The sequence below is a fragment of the Trichoderma virens genome (genome assembly GCF_000170995.1).
Source record: "Trichoderma virens Gv29-8 chromosome Unknown TRIVIscaffold_6, whole genome shotgun sequence".
NCBI classification, from domain to species: Eukaryota; Fungi; Ascomycota; class Sordariomycetes; order Hypocreales; family Hypocreaceae; genus Trichoderma; species Trichoderma virens.
This window is the reverse complement of record NW_014013743.1, coordinates 1,677,421-1,695,466: the sequence shown is the minus strand read 5'-3', so window position 1 is coordinate 1,695,466 and position 18,046 is coordinate 1,677,421. Positions and strand designations below refer to the sequence as shown.

The following is an 18,046-nucleotide window of genomic DNA, read 5'->3' as shown; positions in this document are numbered from 1 at the left end:
TGTACGAAGGGGAAGAATGAGAGGAGATGGGAAAAAATGCCGAGGGAATACGAAGCAAAAAGGGAAACCCGACACCTGCAGGATTCGAACCTGCGCGTGCGAACACAATGCCTGAAGATATCTCACAGGATAGCAGGGCATCGCCTTAACCACTCGGCCAAAGTGTCTTCGATTTCTGGATGGCCGGCCTTGGTCAATTGGAGCTATACGGAGTTTCAGGCCTCTGCGACGTGGGAGAGTGAATGCTGGCCGACGCACGGTTTGGCGCCCCTTGTGCACTTCAAAGACAAGAGGCGTTCTACCGGTATACTAACTGCATGGAGTGTGCGAGAGGCCTTGCTCCCTTGATTTGTATAACAGCACGAGGTGCAGGTCAGATTTGTCATTGTCACAATGCAGCCAGTCGACCAAATGTCTTTGGGAACAGTTGAGTGGGTGTACAGGACGATGAAACGGAGGAGGGGTGCAACAACGATGAGAGAATGCAGTGACAACGTATCACATGCGGTGTGTGGCGATTGGCACCGAGGTTTCACAGCTACCAGCAAAGGGGAAAAGAAAGGAAGCGGCCAATTCTCCGAGAGGGAAACTTACTAGAACCCTGTCCAATTCCCAGATTCACCGGCAAACGAATGTGGTGATGCCTTACTGAGGGATGTGCAACGTTAAATCGAGACGGGAGTCGGCCGGTTGCATGGTGACAAGGTTGTGCATCGACAGCAGTGAGATTCCCATCGGCCTCAGTACGATTCGCCTTGTGCCGCCCTCTCCTGCATACTATGGAGCAATGCTATTCTTGGCTAGCATCTACGTTGCCAAGTAGGCCCTTTGATGAGGCTCCCTTTCAGGTGATGGCGTGGCACGGGCATAGTAGTACGCATCGCCGTCTGAGCCCGTGCATGTCGCTCAATATTGCCAAGCAGCAATGTGCGGTGACATGAGATGATGTACGACCAAAGCGGAGTATCTCTACCTGCTTCATTGGAGGGAAGTCATTCAGTCGTTCGATTTGAACAGCGGAGTTGCATCTGACTAGTACAGGAGTTGGCAGCTGGACTTGTGTCACTTTGGACAAGTCGGTGGATGGAGGGTGCGGGACGCCATGGAATGGATCGCGATCGTTCCAAACTACTAGCAGCATCACACTCCCTTACCGCGCTTACTCATACCACCAACGCAAAATATGCCATATCATAAAGTACGAACGCTCTATTTACTCTTATCGCGGAACAAGGCGGCGAAGACTAAAAAAAAAAGTCTAAGGCAGCCTCGTACTGCAGGGTAGCCGGCGCCATATCATAAACTCTACGAACTCTAGTCACCAAGTCTCACCGTGGTTCTGCTCACAAGACTAGCTGACATGTCAGATCTCGCACTACGCCCGCCCTTCATCAGTTCTACTATCAATCGGTGACAGCCAACTGTCGTCATTGGGTGTATGAGAATGGTACATCGCCATCAGACCTGTCCCGGAGTGAGGCCCGACCACCTCTTTGGAGGCACCTCCTATTCTTGCCGAGGCCGATGAAGGCGGCCGCAGGAAAGCGAAGAAAGCAGGCATGCTTTCTTGACCCATGTGGAAGCAGTAGGATTGAGGGGATCCTAGCTTTCCCCTTTGACTTTCTCTCCTCTCCCATGCAGGTTCGGCCTCCTAGCGAGTGCAGACCGACAATGGCTGTTGTGCTCCTGCTGGTCCATATGGTGTCCATGTCTGCTCGCATGTGCGAATAGCCATCCGGCGCACGGACAAATGCCTTAGTATGCATCGCTACCTACAAGTGTGGTTGTATTGGACTCATGTACCTGTACGGAGTTCGTGTTGCAGCTACTAGGTGCTAGTAGGGAGTTGACTCCGTTGATGTATGCCATGTACCTGTTTACACTGACAAAGAGGCTGCAGGCAGACGCACCTCCGGCCGGATTTGGGTTCCTTAGGCTGTGTGTGGTAAGGCGAGGTAAGCAAACAGTAACACGGCAGAGTTCTGCGACATCCGAAGGTACACCACACGAGAAAAATGAAGGGGCTGCAAGGAGACGGACTTGACGTCTAAAAAAGAGCCCCTCATTTCCCTTTTTGGTGAGAGAGAATCGCCGTGTGAAACTTTTCTGCCTGATATGAAGCAAGGTTGGGGTTGGAAGATGGAAGCATCGATGGTATGGAGCACCTTTCACACCCTCTACTCCGTAGACTGGGCCGTGTATGGGGCGCACGCGGCATGCCTTTGTCTCTGCCCTCCTCGCCAGAACCACGCAAGGGAGGGCCCGGCAGCATGCCAATCACTACAACGGAGTGTGTACGGAGCATCACAGTGAGGGGAGGTGAGGTGGGCCATCCGACCGGGCTCCATACGAAGGACACGCATGCGCCAATCGTTGGATCCTGTGGATAGCGACCAGAATGACCAAGACGAAAAAACCACAATGATGCAGGCTGGACAAGAGGGATGCATGTACATGGACGAGTGCTACTGCGACTCTATATGCACGGGAGGACCTATGGCGATATACATATGGCGCAGCTTGTCCACATTGGGTTACCTGTGCAGGTGTCTCGAGACTGCAACTTGCAGGGACCCGGCGCTCAACGCATGATCCGGCGCCCAAGCTCAACTTGCGGACCGGGATCAATGGCAATTGAGACGAACAGCTGGACTTGTGAGGGTCTAACAATAGGAATCTGCCGTGTTGTCGGCTAACCATGCGACGGCGTTTTTTAGCGGCTGGGTCTATCTATGTATCTAGAGGCTTCCATGGACGGTGGAAGTGGCTTGCTGGCTTGTCCCCCCCTCCAAGTCCAAGTCCAAGTCCCAAGCATGCATTTGGTGGCTTGTTCACGGCATGGCAGGCTGCTGACATCTGTGAAAATAGTATTACCAATTATGGATCGCGGCAAAGGAAAAGAGAGAGGATGAGGCTCTCTGGAGAGAGGGAGGGGCTTCCGCCACGATGATACGGTACTCGGCCCAGTGACTTGGACTAAGAGCTTTTGACAAGCCCCCCCGGCTTATCTACCAGATTACAGGCAGATCTCTATGCTCGGACCACAGTCGCCCTTGGCGATGCCGAAAGCCTGGCGGCCGGGAGAGAGGGCGCTCCCGCGCCCAAGGGTCACGCTTGTTAGCTTTGTTCCGTGTGAAGCGCTCTACCGCGGCTCCATCTTGTACCAATGTGCTTCGTAACATGGATTGATTGGGTCTTTTGCTATTGAATTACTTGTATACAAGGAGCACACATGCTTGTGCGAAATACGAGGTACTCGGTGCTTCGCTCTTGTCTAACCAACTGCTCCTTACTGTACAGCGCACAGTACGTAGCAGCTGAAGTGGAACATCTCTCCCTTGCGTTGACGGCTCCAATGTTCAATGCTGTATCAACCAATTGATCAAAAGTATGTCTCTCTTTCCCTCATTGTCCCTCTCTTTCTATCCTATTGTGTCTCTTTATTAGTTGCTATGACTGATTGACACACTCCCTCGACAGACTTGGCGCGACGGTGTGAGCCTATTATTCTTTACTTGTTGTTTTGTCCCTTTTCTGAATCTTGCTGCCCATAAAACCATTTAATAAAACTAAAACAGCTTGCAAACAGGGCAATATGACTTCTCGAAATTGGTCGTGTAACGGGCGGGTATTTACCTGCAACCAATCGAGTAAGCTCGGGTACACAGAGTGTAGGGCACGCACTGCAGTGTGCTTGCGATCTGTGTGTACTTTGTATTACTCAATGGCTAAAGCCATGGGTCACCCTCTACTTGGCACCGCACGAAGGCGATGATTGCTTCGCGAATGATGCCATTTACGAGCCGTCCTTGTAGCTCCGTCCTTGTCAGCTCATCGTTAATACCACTGCTGATGCGAACGCTGAGTACGGAGTACTGCCCCTGCATTGGCAGACAACCGAGGTGCTGCCTATCATGGAAAGCATGAGCCGGGGGCAAGACTGAAGAGAGTCCAACCTCCTGGCTAGTGCCAAAGCGGAGCGAACCGCCGATTTAGGGGAATTGTTTAATTAGATTGAATCGAGCCTCAATCACCGATGATTTGTGCAAGTTTGCGCAGAGCACACGCGCCATTCCTACAGCACACGCGCATACACAGTACAGAGTTGACAGTTGAGTCCTCCATCAGGTATCGCATTTTCAGCATTCAGACACGCCTGGGCCCTAGTTCTGTGTTTTGCTTTTTCTACTCCTGACATACTAAGCTCGTCTGGATGTGCCACTGGATACACGGATCAATCCTTTAGGTGGGACCAGCCCAGACATCTGGGCCAACACACGAAACAAGTCTGAGCTGAAAAGTAGCTGCGGGTGCTTTCGTATGGGTACTTTGTACCACAGCCGAGGACAAGGCTGAATAAAAGGATCAGGTGGCTCGCTTTGGGGCTGGATGTGGAGCTTTCCAGTTCGGCCGACTTATGGACAGGGCGGCTCGAGGGAGAGTGAAACTTTGAGAGTTGGATGTTCTTTGTTTACGGGCAGACACAGGCTTTCCCTCGAAGTAAAAGCAGGGCGGACCGAAACGAGACCCTGCGCCGGCTTGCTCGGGCCGGATCGAGATGAGGTACGGACAAAAAGTCGATTGCCACAGCCAACAACAGCAACGAGAGGGCGCAACATCAACGTCATTCGCCCAGGAAAACGGACGATGGCGGTTTGCCTCGAGGGGGACCGTGACCTACTGACTCAAGGTTTCTTTTCTGGCTTGAACCAAGTCCAAGGCCCCGTCGTAAAAGCACAGGTTGAAAGTACAGCCTGGCTGCTAGTGGTTTCCCCCTCCCCGGCTCGATTGTGAAAGCAACCGGCGGGGCAATGGTTATGGAGAGAACCTAGGAACCGCTGCTTTGCGTGCGTTCATCACAAGAGATTCAAGATTCAAACACACGGAGCCGCTTCCGGCCACGGCCACGGACCACGGGGGGCTGCTCTTACCTACTAAGCTGGGTATGGTCGCATCTACAAGGGACCGCCTTGAACTGCTGTTTCTTCCCGCCATGGCTCTGATACCTTGCAAGGAGGCGGTCGGAAATGACCACCTCGGCCTACAAGTACCTGTATGCTTGTACAGCAACGGCATGTGCCATTGACGAAATACTTGGACCGGTGATACAAAGGGGAGAAGAGACTGATCCGTCATATTAGCCTGCCAAGCAGTGAAACAAAGGGGGGTACTTTACCCCCTCCCGAGCTCAGTTTGAGGGGTCTCCAAAACGCAACCTCGTACGCAGAGGCCAAAGGCAAAGCAAAATGCAAACGCAAACGGGTTGAAGCACGCAGCCTGTGCATGCTGCGGCCGTCCTTGCAACCTGCAGCCCGCAGCCCATGGCGGGAAGGGAACGGGCGCGGCGCGGGACCCCAGACAACAGCCTGCTTAGTGGCCTCAACTAGGTTCAATTTCCTCTACTACCACTAGTTCCGAGCTGGAGCTTGAATTGATAGCACGGCGCCCCGAGGCGCTCGCCTGAAGGGCCAAGCCAAAACTCCCTGCAGCTTACCAGTTCTTGTACGATATCAACACTAGTGAGTACCCCCTTTTGGTGGGGTTTTGATGCCCCGGGAGAGGGCCTGGATCGCGAATCCCATTGATCATCTGGTGATAGCTGACCTGTGAGTTGAAGGGAGCGGATGGGCGGCTGGACGGACGACTTGGCACTGACGCATTCCTGTCAATTGTTGACGTCGAGATGTCTCTCCCGGCTTTTTGGTTAGGAGCGTGTCTCAAACCCCCACCGACTGGCGCTTTGTCTTAAATCTCGTCAGTTTTCCGCTCCTATTGCCCTTTTTCTGGGTGAGACAACCCCCGTCTTATCTGACAGCTTTTAGCGGGCACGGCTTCATGTTCGTTCGTCACTCAAGCGCTATGGTGGTCCACGTTGTGAAGTGGTACTCGTACTATGTACTAGTTATTACTGCGCTTTGAGCTGAGCCAGGACAAGGTTACAAGGTTCTCGCAGCAGAGGCCTTGCTTTTGTGCTACCCACACGCCAACTCGCGCCAAAACCATCAGTCATTGTGCTCGTACAGACCAAGCCCAAGCGCACTGCGACGACGGCGACTACGGCTGCTAGTGACGCTCGACTCTGGCACTAGCAGGGATCTTCCCTTTTGCCAGCCCTTGCGCCCTGGAGAAGACACAATGCCCGATGCCATGGTGGCTGTAGGGAGTACCTGGTTTCCGCAGCACAGACGCATGCCCAGGGAGGTACCCGTACCCGATGAGAGCCACACGCCCTCTGTGACCTCACTGGATACACGCCACTGGCGGCCCGCGCACTGTATTGCCTGGAACCCAAGACATTTCAATTCTCTTGGTGAGTGTTCTGCACGATCCGCCAGAACGAGAGAGAGAAAAGTCTGAGATGATTGCAGTGATGACCCCGTAGTAGTCTGTTTGCTTTCTGCCCAAAGAGGTATATTAGTACTGCTAAACCACCTGGTAACTCATGGTTACGGCTGGGTTGACAATTTAGATTGAGGCCATATACTCGTACTACTGAGGTAGTACAGATACCGCCTCTGCCGGCGCTGATGAGCTTGGAGTCTTGTAGCACTACCAATACCTTAGCACCAGCCAGCTGAGACGAGGGCGTACCTGCCCAAATATTTCTTCCTTCACTACCCTCACCGACTTCCACAGCTTTTCTCTTTTTCAAGCACGGCTGTCTTCATCTTCATTTTCCCCTCTCTTTTCCTCTTCATCATCCGGCAAATCCACTTTGCTCGCTGAAAGGTGGACGTCACTTGTTAGGTTGCCTCGACGAATTGCCTCGAAGAATTGCCTCGACGAGACGCCTCGACCTGCCATTCCAGACGGGGCGTATAAGCCATACGCACAGCTCTGCAGAGACGACGACAACGCAGCAAAGCAATTGCGGTCAAGAGATTGACAACACCTACGGGCTTTCCCCCTCTCTGCAACCGACGCCTGATTTGCCGGCCCGTCTCTGGCAAGAGCGTCTCGCCTGGCCTCGTTCTCCGATACCAGAGCCTGACTGGCCCTTGATGCATCATCATCCCGTCGAGTGCCGCCATATCATCCTTGGTATGTACTTTTGTGATCTCTCATTTCATAAGTACTTTTGCTCGGCCCCCTCTCTCTACCGTCTCCCCATTGCCCTCCCTTGGCTCTGTATAAATGATTCGTCTGTTTCCATGTGTGCGTACCAATATGTGGGCACCAAGGCATCTGCATCCTATCGCCCAGCCGTGACAGGCTGCGAATGGTTGAGTGGATGGGATAGAAGGATGGAGTATGCGAGCGTGCAGACATGCAATGCTGCGCAAGTATGTGCACATACAAAAACGCATGCCTCTGCTGTCTTTCCTCTTCCCTGTCTGCGTCTGAGTGGTGCGGCAACTTGGGGAGGGATGCTGCATGAAACGATGCGAAGCCATGCAGCTTCATCGCTATGGAGCGCTTCATACGTGGCCGACGTCTGGAGCAATGGCTGCTGCTACACTCCCTGGCAGCGGTTGGTCGCGGTGCCAACAGCAGCCTCTAGCATGCATTGCGCCACCGAGTTTCTGGGCACATCCATGGCAATGGCTTCTGCAAGATGCTGGGCGTCTCCCTGTCTCGCCCTTCTGTGAATCTGTCTGATCTGTTTTCGCTGTGAGCTTCCAGAGCACTCGGTCCCCTTTCTTCTTGCTTCCTGCTGCTATGGCCCGTCCCGACCCTCTTTTTTTTTTTAATGTCTGGTTTTCGGATGACGCCACGTCGTGGCAGACGGAACTCTTTGGCTTGGAAGGGAGGCGGCGCTGTCCCGCTTTCTCACACACGGACCGACATGTTCCCACTTGAGCAAGAAGGCTTTGCAGAAGCATTGAGAGGATGAATGAAGAAGAGTCTAACACACGCATTGCCCCAGGTCTCAGTTGCCGTATCCCCAGCCAAACTTCAAGACACACCCGGCACGACCTGGGCGCTGTACATAGTACTCGTACATGGTGAAGACACACGCAACTTGCACCCAAAACATTTTCAATTTCTCGTTTGGCGAAACCGCTTTCGACGGCCACGACGAGACGACCGAGGGCCAATTCAAGCAAGTGCAACTGAAATCAAGCAATCGGCTGACACCCTTCTTCTTCTTCTCTCCCGCTGGCAGCTGTACTGTACAGTAGCTGGCTGTATCTTGTTTCAAAACACGTATCCGTAGAAGACACTGCCTTGCAAAGACCCAGGAAACCAATCCGGTACCCGCAATAAGTGCTTCTTCTATCCGTGGGAGTCTGGAAGCCAAAGACGACAAGACGACAACCAAGACAAAAGACAATACACCCCCAAAAACATACACATCACAAACCGGACTCGCCTCCGACACGCATCAACAGGCACCTTGGGCATAGCTGGCGTGATCCAACGCACCCAACACTTCAAATCAGACCTGGCACTCGTCACGCACCAGGTGGTGTGTGTGCAGCTGAGTTTGCGCACAGGGTACGAGGACGGCGCAAGAAGAAACGCACCCCTACGCCTGGGTACCTAACTTTGAACACTACACACTACGGAGTGCGACTACGAGTACAAGTACAGACCAGACCACACTACGGGGGTGCCACTGTCGCTGTCACTGCTTTTGCATAGTACAGTAGCTGGCAGCCTTAGCACCACGCGGCCGAGGGGACTCGTACTGCTACCTCCACTACCACTCCCACTTTTTGCTCTGCGGCACTCCCCTAATCCCCCGTTCTCGCACTACCACCAGCGCTAGAAAGGGCACCCACTAGCCCCTAGCATTAGCGTCTTGCCCTGCCTTAGCTGGGCCACAGCGCTGGGAACGGCACGACACCGGGCCATCCGCCCGCCTTTACATTCCCGCGCCGCCGTCTCTTCGTTTTCCTGCGTCCTCTTTTTACATAGTATCTCGTTCCCCCTCCTTCACTTTTGCACCCCACCAAAAACCCTTCTTTTTTCACCTTGAGCCTGCTGGGAAAAGTCACTTTGGCCAGCCAACACAAGTGCCCTTTTCCCCCTTCCTTTCCTGTTGCTTTTTTCCCCTTCTTCCCTCCTTTCTCCCGCACCGGAGGCTCTCTCTCCTTGTCCTCTTGCAAGCCCTTCCCACGCCACCAACGCAGCTACCGAGAGACACTCAGCACGCCCTGTCTCGTCTTCGGCTAGTCCCATTTGCTGCGTGTCTCGTCTTCTCTGGCTCTCCGTCTTCGCTTCTAGCGTGGCGTTTCTCTGGGGGGCACCCTGCGTCTTCACACATATAGCCACCGCAGCCACCTCCAATCGCTGCCACCACATCTTCTGTGGTCAACCACTCTGCAGCCATAAAAGTAACAAGGTGACCACGAGGGCCTTGTTTTACTTTTCTCCCCCCGACGAGGCCGTTTTTTAATCTATTTCACTTTTCATTACTTTTTTTTTTCTATCTCTTTTCCTTTTTTGCTCTTTCCTACCTGGCAAAACTTTTCTATTTCGTCTCTCAACTTGTCACTACCTAGAATCACCTCCTTTTGCCAGGGGTCTCAAGGTCGTGCCCGAAACTGAAAATACTCGTTTCCCGGCGCCTCGTTTCGACAATCCGGGCCCGCCAGATGCCCCTTCGCTTCCTCACCAACAATTGGGAATTGGTTGGAGGTTTTGGAATCATTCGGCTCACTTGGTAATCGGCGGCACACTCTTCTCTGTCCCGCCACTTCTCCTATCCATCTCCGCAGAGCATGGCAGAGGATCGACATCGCCAAGAGTATCCTCAGCAGCACCGGCCAGAGGATATTAAGCACCAACCGCCCCCTTCATACTACCACCACCTCCCTTCTCGAGACGCACCTCACCCGGATACCGACAGAAGTCCGCATTCTCGAACCACAATGGCAACCTCCGTCACCTTGCCGTCCATCCACGACCCTCGGCCCAGCGGCTACGGCCCTCCGCCTCCGGCTGGCCGAGGCTACGTGAGCGATCCGCGTTATGAGTCTCCGAATGCCGTCAATGGATATCCTCCGCCCCCTGGAAGTCAACAACAGCCAGCCTCATACCTCCCTCCTCTGCAGCCGCAAGCAGACCCGCGGTCTGCCTATCCTCCGCCCGAGCCGCGAGGCGCCTACTACGACGACCGCCGTCCTCACCCTCCACACCCGGGCTACCACGATCAGTATGCCTCTGAATACTACTACCGAGGGCTCCCGCAGGGCCACCATAATGGTTATCCTCACGATTACCCGCGCCCACCTCCTGCTTACGGACAGGAGTATGGCCAGCCCGGAATGGAGCGCCCTCGGGAAGCTCCTAGACAGCGCACTTCCATTGCCTGCAGATATTGCCGAAAGAGAAAGGTTTGTCACGCAGTGTGGATCAATCCCTTGTGTGTTTGTTATCGTCAATCTCTTGCTTCTTCAGTAACTAACGTTTTTGTTCCCCCTCTCTAGATCCGCTGCAGTGGCCACCAGAACGCCCCCGGTGGAAAATGCCAAAACTGTGCTCGTATGAATCAGGAGTGCATCTTTCAGCCTGTCTCGTCTTCTAGCTCTACAGCGTTCATTCCCGTCTCGGCCGTCCCGGGAGGCGTGCCGCCGGGAACGCAGTTATTCGGAGCATACGGCCAGCCTCTGGCTCCCAGTTCCGTGCCTCATCCTCACCCTCATCCGCCCCATCACCCGCCTCACCCATCTCATCCTTATCCTCCGACGGCAGGTCCGCCGCACCCACCCCCTGGGAGCTATTACCATCCGCAGGCCCAGTCTCCTACCGACTCTTATTCGTCGTATGGAGATTTGAGAGGAGATGACCAATTATCAGGAAGAAGACGCCGCAGGTCGTCGCCAGATCCAGAAGATGCATACCGGTTACCTCCTCCTCGAGCTGGCGTTGCGGAAGATGATCATCGACGGAGATCGCCTGCCGAGCTTTCTAACAATAGCAGTCCCGGAAGCTTGAGCTATTCGCGTTACCCAGGCCAATCGAGGCACAGCCCCCGAAACCCGGCACTACCCCATCCCGCCAGTGTTGGCAATGCCGATGGTCGTTCGCCTGTCACCCAGCAGAATGGATCGAGCGGCTCCTCGACACCCGCACGGTCAGGCCCTCCAACAAGCCAGTCACAGCAATCGAGCTCCATCATGAGCCTCAGCAATCTGGTGGAGAAGAACGACATTGACAAGACAATGATTGATCGCCTCAACCGTTCCCGAGATACTGGTTCTGGCCAGAGCCAGAGAGAGTCCTCTCGCTAGAAACGTGTCTGAAGGGAAGAGGGGAAAGCTGAAATGGGTGCGGGATGCCGCTGCAATACCAATCCCCAGTGAAACATACGCCAGCTTATCCCTCTCGCCCACGATATTCCGCAACGTTGTCTCACCGAGAAACATTGAGAATATGACGTGACGAAACGGCGAAAAGAAGAAGTGGGGAGAGAACAGGCCGATTGATCGAAAATTTTCCTCGACTCGCAACGAACCCAATATACATACAACCAATTGATACGTCCGGTTTTGATTTTGTCCCCCGTTGCCTTCGATGCCTCTCTGGTATTGGACATTCGGTTTTTACGCAGCTCCCGCATTTTGTGCATTTTCATTTCCCCCCCATACAACCACTTGTAAAAAAACGAAGAGCTGTGCTCCTTGGGTTCATGCACATTACCACCTCACTATAAATGTTTTTAAAGATAAAAAAAGGAAAAAAGAGAAAGCCCAGGGGCTCTCTCAATTTCAATTCGTTGTTTTTCTTCTTTCTCTTTCACTTGCCTCTTGCCTGGACAAATTTTCTTTTTAACATTTTATTATCAGATAAGACGGATTAGCCTCACGGCACACCATGCTTGGAACGATTGGGGATTGAGTTACGCGATTACATGATTTTGATATATTTTCTCTCCTCTTGTCTGCCCGTTCTTTTTTTTTTTTTTTTTTTTTCGCCTGTCTTTTTTTTCCTGTTTTGTTCTTTCTTTTTTTTTTTCCCACAAGAGCACTTTGGGAATAATATTGGCCCCTGGCTTGACCGGCGTTGTTATTGAGGGCAAGCCCAAGCAACACGGCACACGAGGGCCACAGTGGCATGGGGAAATGTGGCTCATTGGAGGCAGGCTGGCAAAATTCTTCTGTTGGGTCAACGGTAAAAGAAAAAGCCTTGGACTTGGCTGACGGTTCGGTGGGCATGGCGCGGAATGGGCTTGGCTGAAGCTATACCAGGCGGAAGGCGGCTGCGAAAGGGAGGGTACTCTGTCTGAAATTTGAATTTGTGTTATAGTGTGCGATCAACAAGACGTCAGTTGTTTTTTTTCTTCGTTTTTTCTTCTCTCTTGCCCTGCTCATCATGTGTTTGCAGCGCCGTGTTAGCCGTCCACACAGAATGCTAATTGATGATTTTCCTACCATGTCTTGCCCCCTCGTCCACCATTGGGGCGTTTGTCATGCGTCCAGGTGATGACGATGGTGCTGTTGGACAAGTGAATGCAGCTGGTCGACACGTCCAGTATTGTCCTGGTCTTCTCCATGTTGGTTTAACCTAGCAGAGGCCGGTTTGTCCTGATGCGGTGTCGCTCGCCGCTCTGGGTAAGGGACGGAATTTGTCTGCTTACCGGCCTGCTATTCACTGGAGAGATACACGCCCCCATGTTGAGGTCAACTGCACTAACAGGAAGCAAATGGAGACTAGAGATGGAGACTAGACGGGAAAAAAGCCCCGCTCTCCTTCACTCTCCAGCTTGTGTGTATGAAGGGGCCCCTCCCGCCCACTCGGTGGCTGTGGCTCCCCCCTGAAAGCACAGGAATGAGCTGAGGAAACTGAATTTTGGCCGCTGGAAGCAGCCATTCATCACTGTGGCAGGCGACACGCACCGGTATTGTCCCATCCAGTTTCAATCTTCATGCTTTGACCTTGACTTTGCCTACAGAGCTTAGAGCTTAGGGAGAGAGAGAGAGAGAGAGAGAGAGAGAGAGAGAGAGAGAGAGAGTGTGTGTGTGTGTGTGTGCAAGAGAGAAACGGAGAGTGGGAAAGACACAGAGGCAGAGAGACAAGGTATCCATCCCTCTGGAGGAGGAAATCAAGGTGGCAGGTGATCAGCTGGCATTACCTGCATGCACGGCTGAGAACCAGATGGGGGGGAGACAGAATGTCGGTCTGCAATCGCCTGCAACTACTCCGCCCAGCCTCACGTACACAAGTGTTTGGGCGCGCATGCATACACTCGTACGCACTTACGGGACCTTGATAGATGATGGGAAATGTGACAATACAGGTAGGCAGCCGGGCAGAAGAGGGGGCTCTGGGTCTTTTTTTCTTAGTTCTCGTCACTCTGCAGATGCAGTGATCGAATCAGACGAGGCAAAAGGGGTTCTCGGAGTTCTGAATGCGAGTAGAAAGAAGGCTGGTCCCTGTCTCGTTTGTTAGGAAAGACAGGGAGGGAGGGGTCTGTGAATTTTCCCCCCCTTGTCCATCTTGCAGTCCAAACTGGCTGCCGTGATTGGCAGCGATGAAACGAATGCCCTCATCCAAACGCCCACAGATATAAATCTTTTGTGGCCAACCAACCGTACGGGAAGAGAATGCACCGTCTCCGAACACTGAAGAGAAGAGAGAGCTGAACAAGGGCAGACAGCATTGTTACCTAGATTTGGGCCTAGCTATAGCGGGCGGCTCATTGCAGCAGAACTTGACGGCTTGCGAGCTAGAGGCTTTGATCCCGCGGCACCGCTCGGATCGCCTCGCCATTGCCCTGCCTGCTACGACGGCTGCTAAGGGAAGATGGAAGAGCTAGGGGGGCTCTTAGGGGGGCTCTTAGGGGGGAGTACTGTGTATGATGCCGCCAGCTCGCTCATTTGTGTTCGTGTTTGATTTTAAGAGCCCCAAGCACAGCTATCATCTTGGGGCGCTGCCCTCCCAGAAGCATAGGTGATGGGTCTGGCGGAGCAGATTCAGAGTTTGCCAGTGCTCTGAAAGTGAAGTAGGAGCGTGAAGAAAGGCTGAGTCGAATAAAATGCATGACACCGCTGGATGGACTGCCTACCTTAGTGGCTTCACAGCGTGCTGAAAGAGGGGGGGGTGATAGAGCAGAAAAGGGTTCGTTCTTGGTTTGGGGCGGCCTGTTGGGAGTGTAGTTCCTAGGTACTGTGACGAGGCTAAGGAGACAAGGCTAAGGGAATGCACTTGGCTAGTCACTCAGCCATGACGAGGCGGAATCGAGGGGTGGAAGACGGAATTGAAAGCAGCAGGGACAAACTTGAATCAAGGCAGTCGTGCAACAAGAAGTCAGTCATGAATCGGGTGGCGGGCTTCAGAGGGGTGAACGGAGGTAGTACCACGCGTGTTCTCAGATGAAGCAGGTTGGGAGTTCAAGTTTGGTTCACGCACACACGTCTCCGTTTTTTTCGAAGTCAGACACCCACCTCTGGAAAAGTACAGAGCTTGATTCGACAAATTGTTTCAAAGGCACTTGCTGGCGTTAAAAAAAAAACTTCGTGATGGGGGAGGTGACAAAGGAGGCGAGTGACGCATGCCAAACCATCCTGACAGGACACGATATGAGGCTGTACTTCGCCTCCCAGGGTGCGAGATTGTTAGAGGGCGTCCCTGTTGGATCTAGTAGAGTTCAATAGAGACAATAGGGGTGACGACTGACGCCGCAAAGACATCTAGGGGCGAGTCAGCACGACCACGACCAAGTTCTCGGTCAAGAGCAAGGAGGGTCCCAGTACACCTTAGGGCCTCGCCGCCTCACCCAGACGGACCGACGCTTGACAGGCAGCGCACGAGACGGGTGGGACTTGTGAGGCAATAAACTTCGTCGCCGGCGGCAGCGGAACGGCTTCTTGTGGCCGCGAGCCTCAAGCGTGCCATCGGTTGAGCGCCCTTGCAGCTTTGGTTTGCCGGCGAGGCCTGGCGAGCAGCATCAGCACGGAGAAGAGAACGGAGAGAGGTGGGAAGCCAGATTTGGGGAGTGGGAGCAGTGGCTGGCGGCTGACGAACGGGCGTGACTGTTGGTATTTTTCTTCCTCTTGGCTTGAGTTAGTTTCTAGCATCTTCTCGTGACTTGCAAGAGCACGTACTGTTTGTTGCCCCGTTCCACTAGTCCACCAACTAGACAGTCTCCTCCGTATCTAGTACTGGGTGGATTGGGGGTGGACTGGGCGACATTTCTTTCCGCCGTTCTCGGAAGATGTCATCATGAACATTTTGGAGAAGCAAGCAGTGATGGTCGTGTGCCTACGGTGCCTTGTTAGAAAACGAAGACCGTATCGTGGCTCTGTGAGGCAGTTCGGGCCGGGGGGGAGGATGAGGCGGGAGGCAAGTGGCGCCTCAAGAGGCTGAAAATCCGAATCAAGACAAGGGGATAGCCGACGAGTAGAGGTACAAAGGCAGTGAACGAGGCGATACAGCGAGAAGTTTATAGGGGGGGTTGTGGCTTGATGTACTGGCCTGGTAGCAGTAGCTGAATAGCTGAGTAGCTGAGACAGCAGCTGAAACAAGGCAAGCTCGAAGAGCCGAGACAAGCTGAGATCTGAGGTAAATCCGAAGTATAAGATGGACGGGAAATCCGATTTGATTCTGCACCGGATGTTTGAAGCTCTTGGATTGCGAAGAAGTGAAGAATAAATGACACGGATGAGAGAGAAGGGAGAGAAAATGAGGGGGAAGAAAGGAGATCAAGAGAAGGAAGTTTACAGTGAGGGGGGGAACAAAGCAGGAGGTAGCTGGCAAGTATAGAACTGCACACAAAGCACCTGCCACAACCTCTTCCTGCCTGGAGGGTACTTATACGGAACATCCATGAAGGGATTTTGATGCAATCGCACCTGCTATACAAATGCAGTTTCGCTAGTTATCTCGACTGAAGTTTCCTTTTTCAAAATTACATTCTTGCAGGTAGACTTTTGTATATCATACTAGTTGGTACTTCTAAATCCATGTTAGGGAATAAGCAGGGCAGGTATCTGATGTCTTGGTCTTCCTTTTTTTCCATTGATCCGTCATCAAAACACCATATAATCAGTGGTGCTAGACAGTGGCTAAGACTGCTTCGTAGCATCGTGTAGCCAGTAGAGAGGAAACTTCACGACGCCGCAAGGCCAAATCACACTCTCTTGCAAAATATCCAAATATATGGGTTGAGGCTTTCTTGTGAAACGCTATTTAAAAGGGAAAAGAGGGTTTGAGATTGGGTTTTCGTAATGCTACTCTGCCGGATTTGGTGCCTGCATGAGCCAGATCCTCGGGGCCACGACTGGAATGCAAACGACGTTTCCGGCTACCTCGAGACTTCACCCTCTTCTTCATTCTTTAGTAAAACTGCCTTTTCTTCTCTTCTACTGTCCATTACCTCGATTCCATTTCCGGCAGAAATCTCTACCACTCGGCTAGGTGAAGGCTGGGCTAGCAGAAGCTATGATGGGGATTCAGAATCAGGAGGCAGCTTCACACTTTTCGCCACCACACACGACCTGAACTTTATCAGATATTCTCCTCGTATCTGGTCTGCCAATCGTTGCCTGATGCTACTTGAGCACGGGGCCGCCCGAAAAGGCCCGAGACCCGACAGTAAGGGATCGAAAGGTCCGTTGGCGCCTCCTTGGATCGAGGAGGCTAGGGGGGGAACTGGGACAGTATGAAGAGAGGAGGACTAAAGGGTCTCGACGCCGGCGTGGCCGAGCGTGGAGTCATCATCTCCATTTCTCCCGGAGAAGGGACTTGCAGCTGTTGGGGGGGCATGTATCCTGCTTGACATGAAATCAACGAGAGAAATTTTCCTCCATCCGTCTTGGAGACCTTGTCAGATGCCGTGATGGCGCGCTGATGTGAGCACGGGATGCTTCATTCATCACGATTATGGAGTGTTGGTGTTGGGTAGTCACAGAACTCGAGTCACATCGTTGAGATACTTCGTCATTTAGCTGAAAATGAGTTTCGTCCCGTAGGAAGTACATCCATTCATCGAGCCACCCCGATCCATCCACACACACATCACCATATCCACCCGTTCAACGCCTCACTGGGGCTCTCGGGGGCGAGATGTATAGCTAAATGAAGTTAGAACCTGGTGTTTTGCTCTGTCCAACCGTCCCTGACGCAATGTAGAGTGACTTCAAGCTTCAGGGGGGACTTAAGGGGAGAGGGTAACACAAGAGGCAGCTCCAGGTGGCTAGTGGATCGTTTTTGGCTTAAGAGATACCAAATTTGTTGTATTAAGCCGTGTTTCGTCGAGCTGGTGGCTGTCGGATATATTGGTATCGACTTGCAGTGCGAGCTCTGTGATTTTGCGGAAACCCCCATGAATAGGGAGCATAGCATGGACGGTGATCTAGGAACATGTCCAGATCGAGCATCACATTCGGCGCGTTCCGGGCGATGACCTCCTCTACATATCGAATAATGACCTCCTCGAGACGATCTATTATATCTAGGGCCAAATGATGGAGTTCTCTAGGAAGTCGTCGAAGATCCTCGAGAAGGTCCTCTATGTCATAATCCGATTCGTCATAATCCGATTCATCATCCATTGTAGGATCTGCTTCAACGACGCCATTAGAAAACAAAGGACATTGGCGGGAGGTCAAAGGCAAGGGAATGGAAGCGTACCTCTTTGAAGATGTCTGGTTACCTAGGAATGAACGAAATCAAAACAATAGACTCCTTTGTTACGGCGTTTTTCAGGTATCGCTCTTTCAGGTATCGATGTTCAGGGGGTCGAAACGAGAGGCTGAAGAAGGCTGCAGGATCAAGGATGCTGGAAACGAAAGCTTTGTGCCACGAAAGAAAGTTTCAAAGATCAAAGGGCGATTTTCCTTTGGCTTAATCTTTCAGGCTCTTTGATTACGTGGCATGTGACCCAGGAAAGTGGGAGGCAGCTGGAGGCAGACGTCAACGGGGGGGAAAGACTGCTGCAGAATTATTGCGTCACAAAAAGTAAAATAGAAAGAATAATCTAGAATGGATAAAATATATGGGTAAAAACACGTATCCAGAGGCCGCTATTGGAGTTTTATTTCATCAAATCCATGATTCTAGAAAGAGGGAATCTCGGGTCCAATATCTTGCTTGCCTTGTTGCGTTGCGTCCTCCACCGTGTCGAATATGAATGATATGGCTGAAGCCCTGTCTGCCT

General features: G+C 52.6%; 3 protein-coding genes across 3 annotated transcripts; 1 reads left to right on the top strand and 2 right to left on the bottom strand.

Annotated features, from left to right (window-relative positions):
• Positions 1–1,427: 1,427 nt before the first annotated feature.
• TRIVIDRAFT_221884 (uncharacterized protein) lies at positions 1,428–1,766 on the bottom strand (the record flags this gene model as incomplete). The annotated part of the gene is made up of 1 exon (XM_014101354.1): positions 1,428–1,766. The coding sequence occupies one exon, from the start codon at positions 1,764–1,766 to the stop codon at positions 1,428–1,430; it is 339 nt and encodes a 112-aa protein (XP_013956829.1).
• A 7,902-nt stretch (positions 1,767–9,668) lies between these two features.
• TRIVIDRAFT_126611 (uncharacterized protein) lies at positions 9,669–11,180 on the top strand (the record flags this gene model as incomplete). The annotated part of the gene is made up of 2 exons (XM_014101353.2): positions 9,669–10,283; positions 10,377–11,180. The coding sequence occupies 2 exons, from the start codon at positions 9,669–9,671 to the stop codon at positions 11,178–11,180; spliced, it is 1,419 nt and encodes a 472-aa protein (XP_013956828.1).
• Positions 11,181–17,126: 5,946 nt separating this feature from the next.
• On the bottom strand, positions 17,127–17,441 carry TRIVIDRAFT_221882 (uncharacterized protein; the record flags this gene model as incomplete). The annotated part of the gene is made up of 1 exon (XM_014101352.1): positions 17,127–17,441. One exon carries the CDS (start codon positions 17,439–17,441, stop codon positions 17,127–17,129), a length of 315 nt encoding a protein of 104 aa, XP_013956827.1.
• Positions 17,442–18,046: the final 605 nt, after the last annotated feature.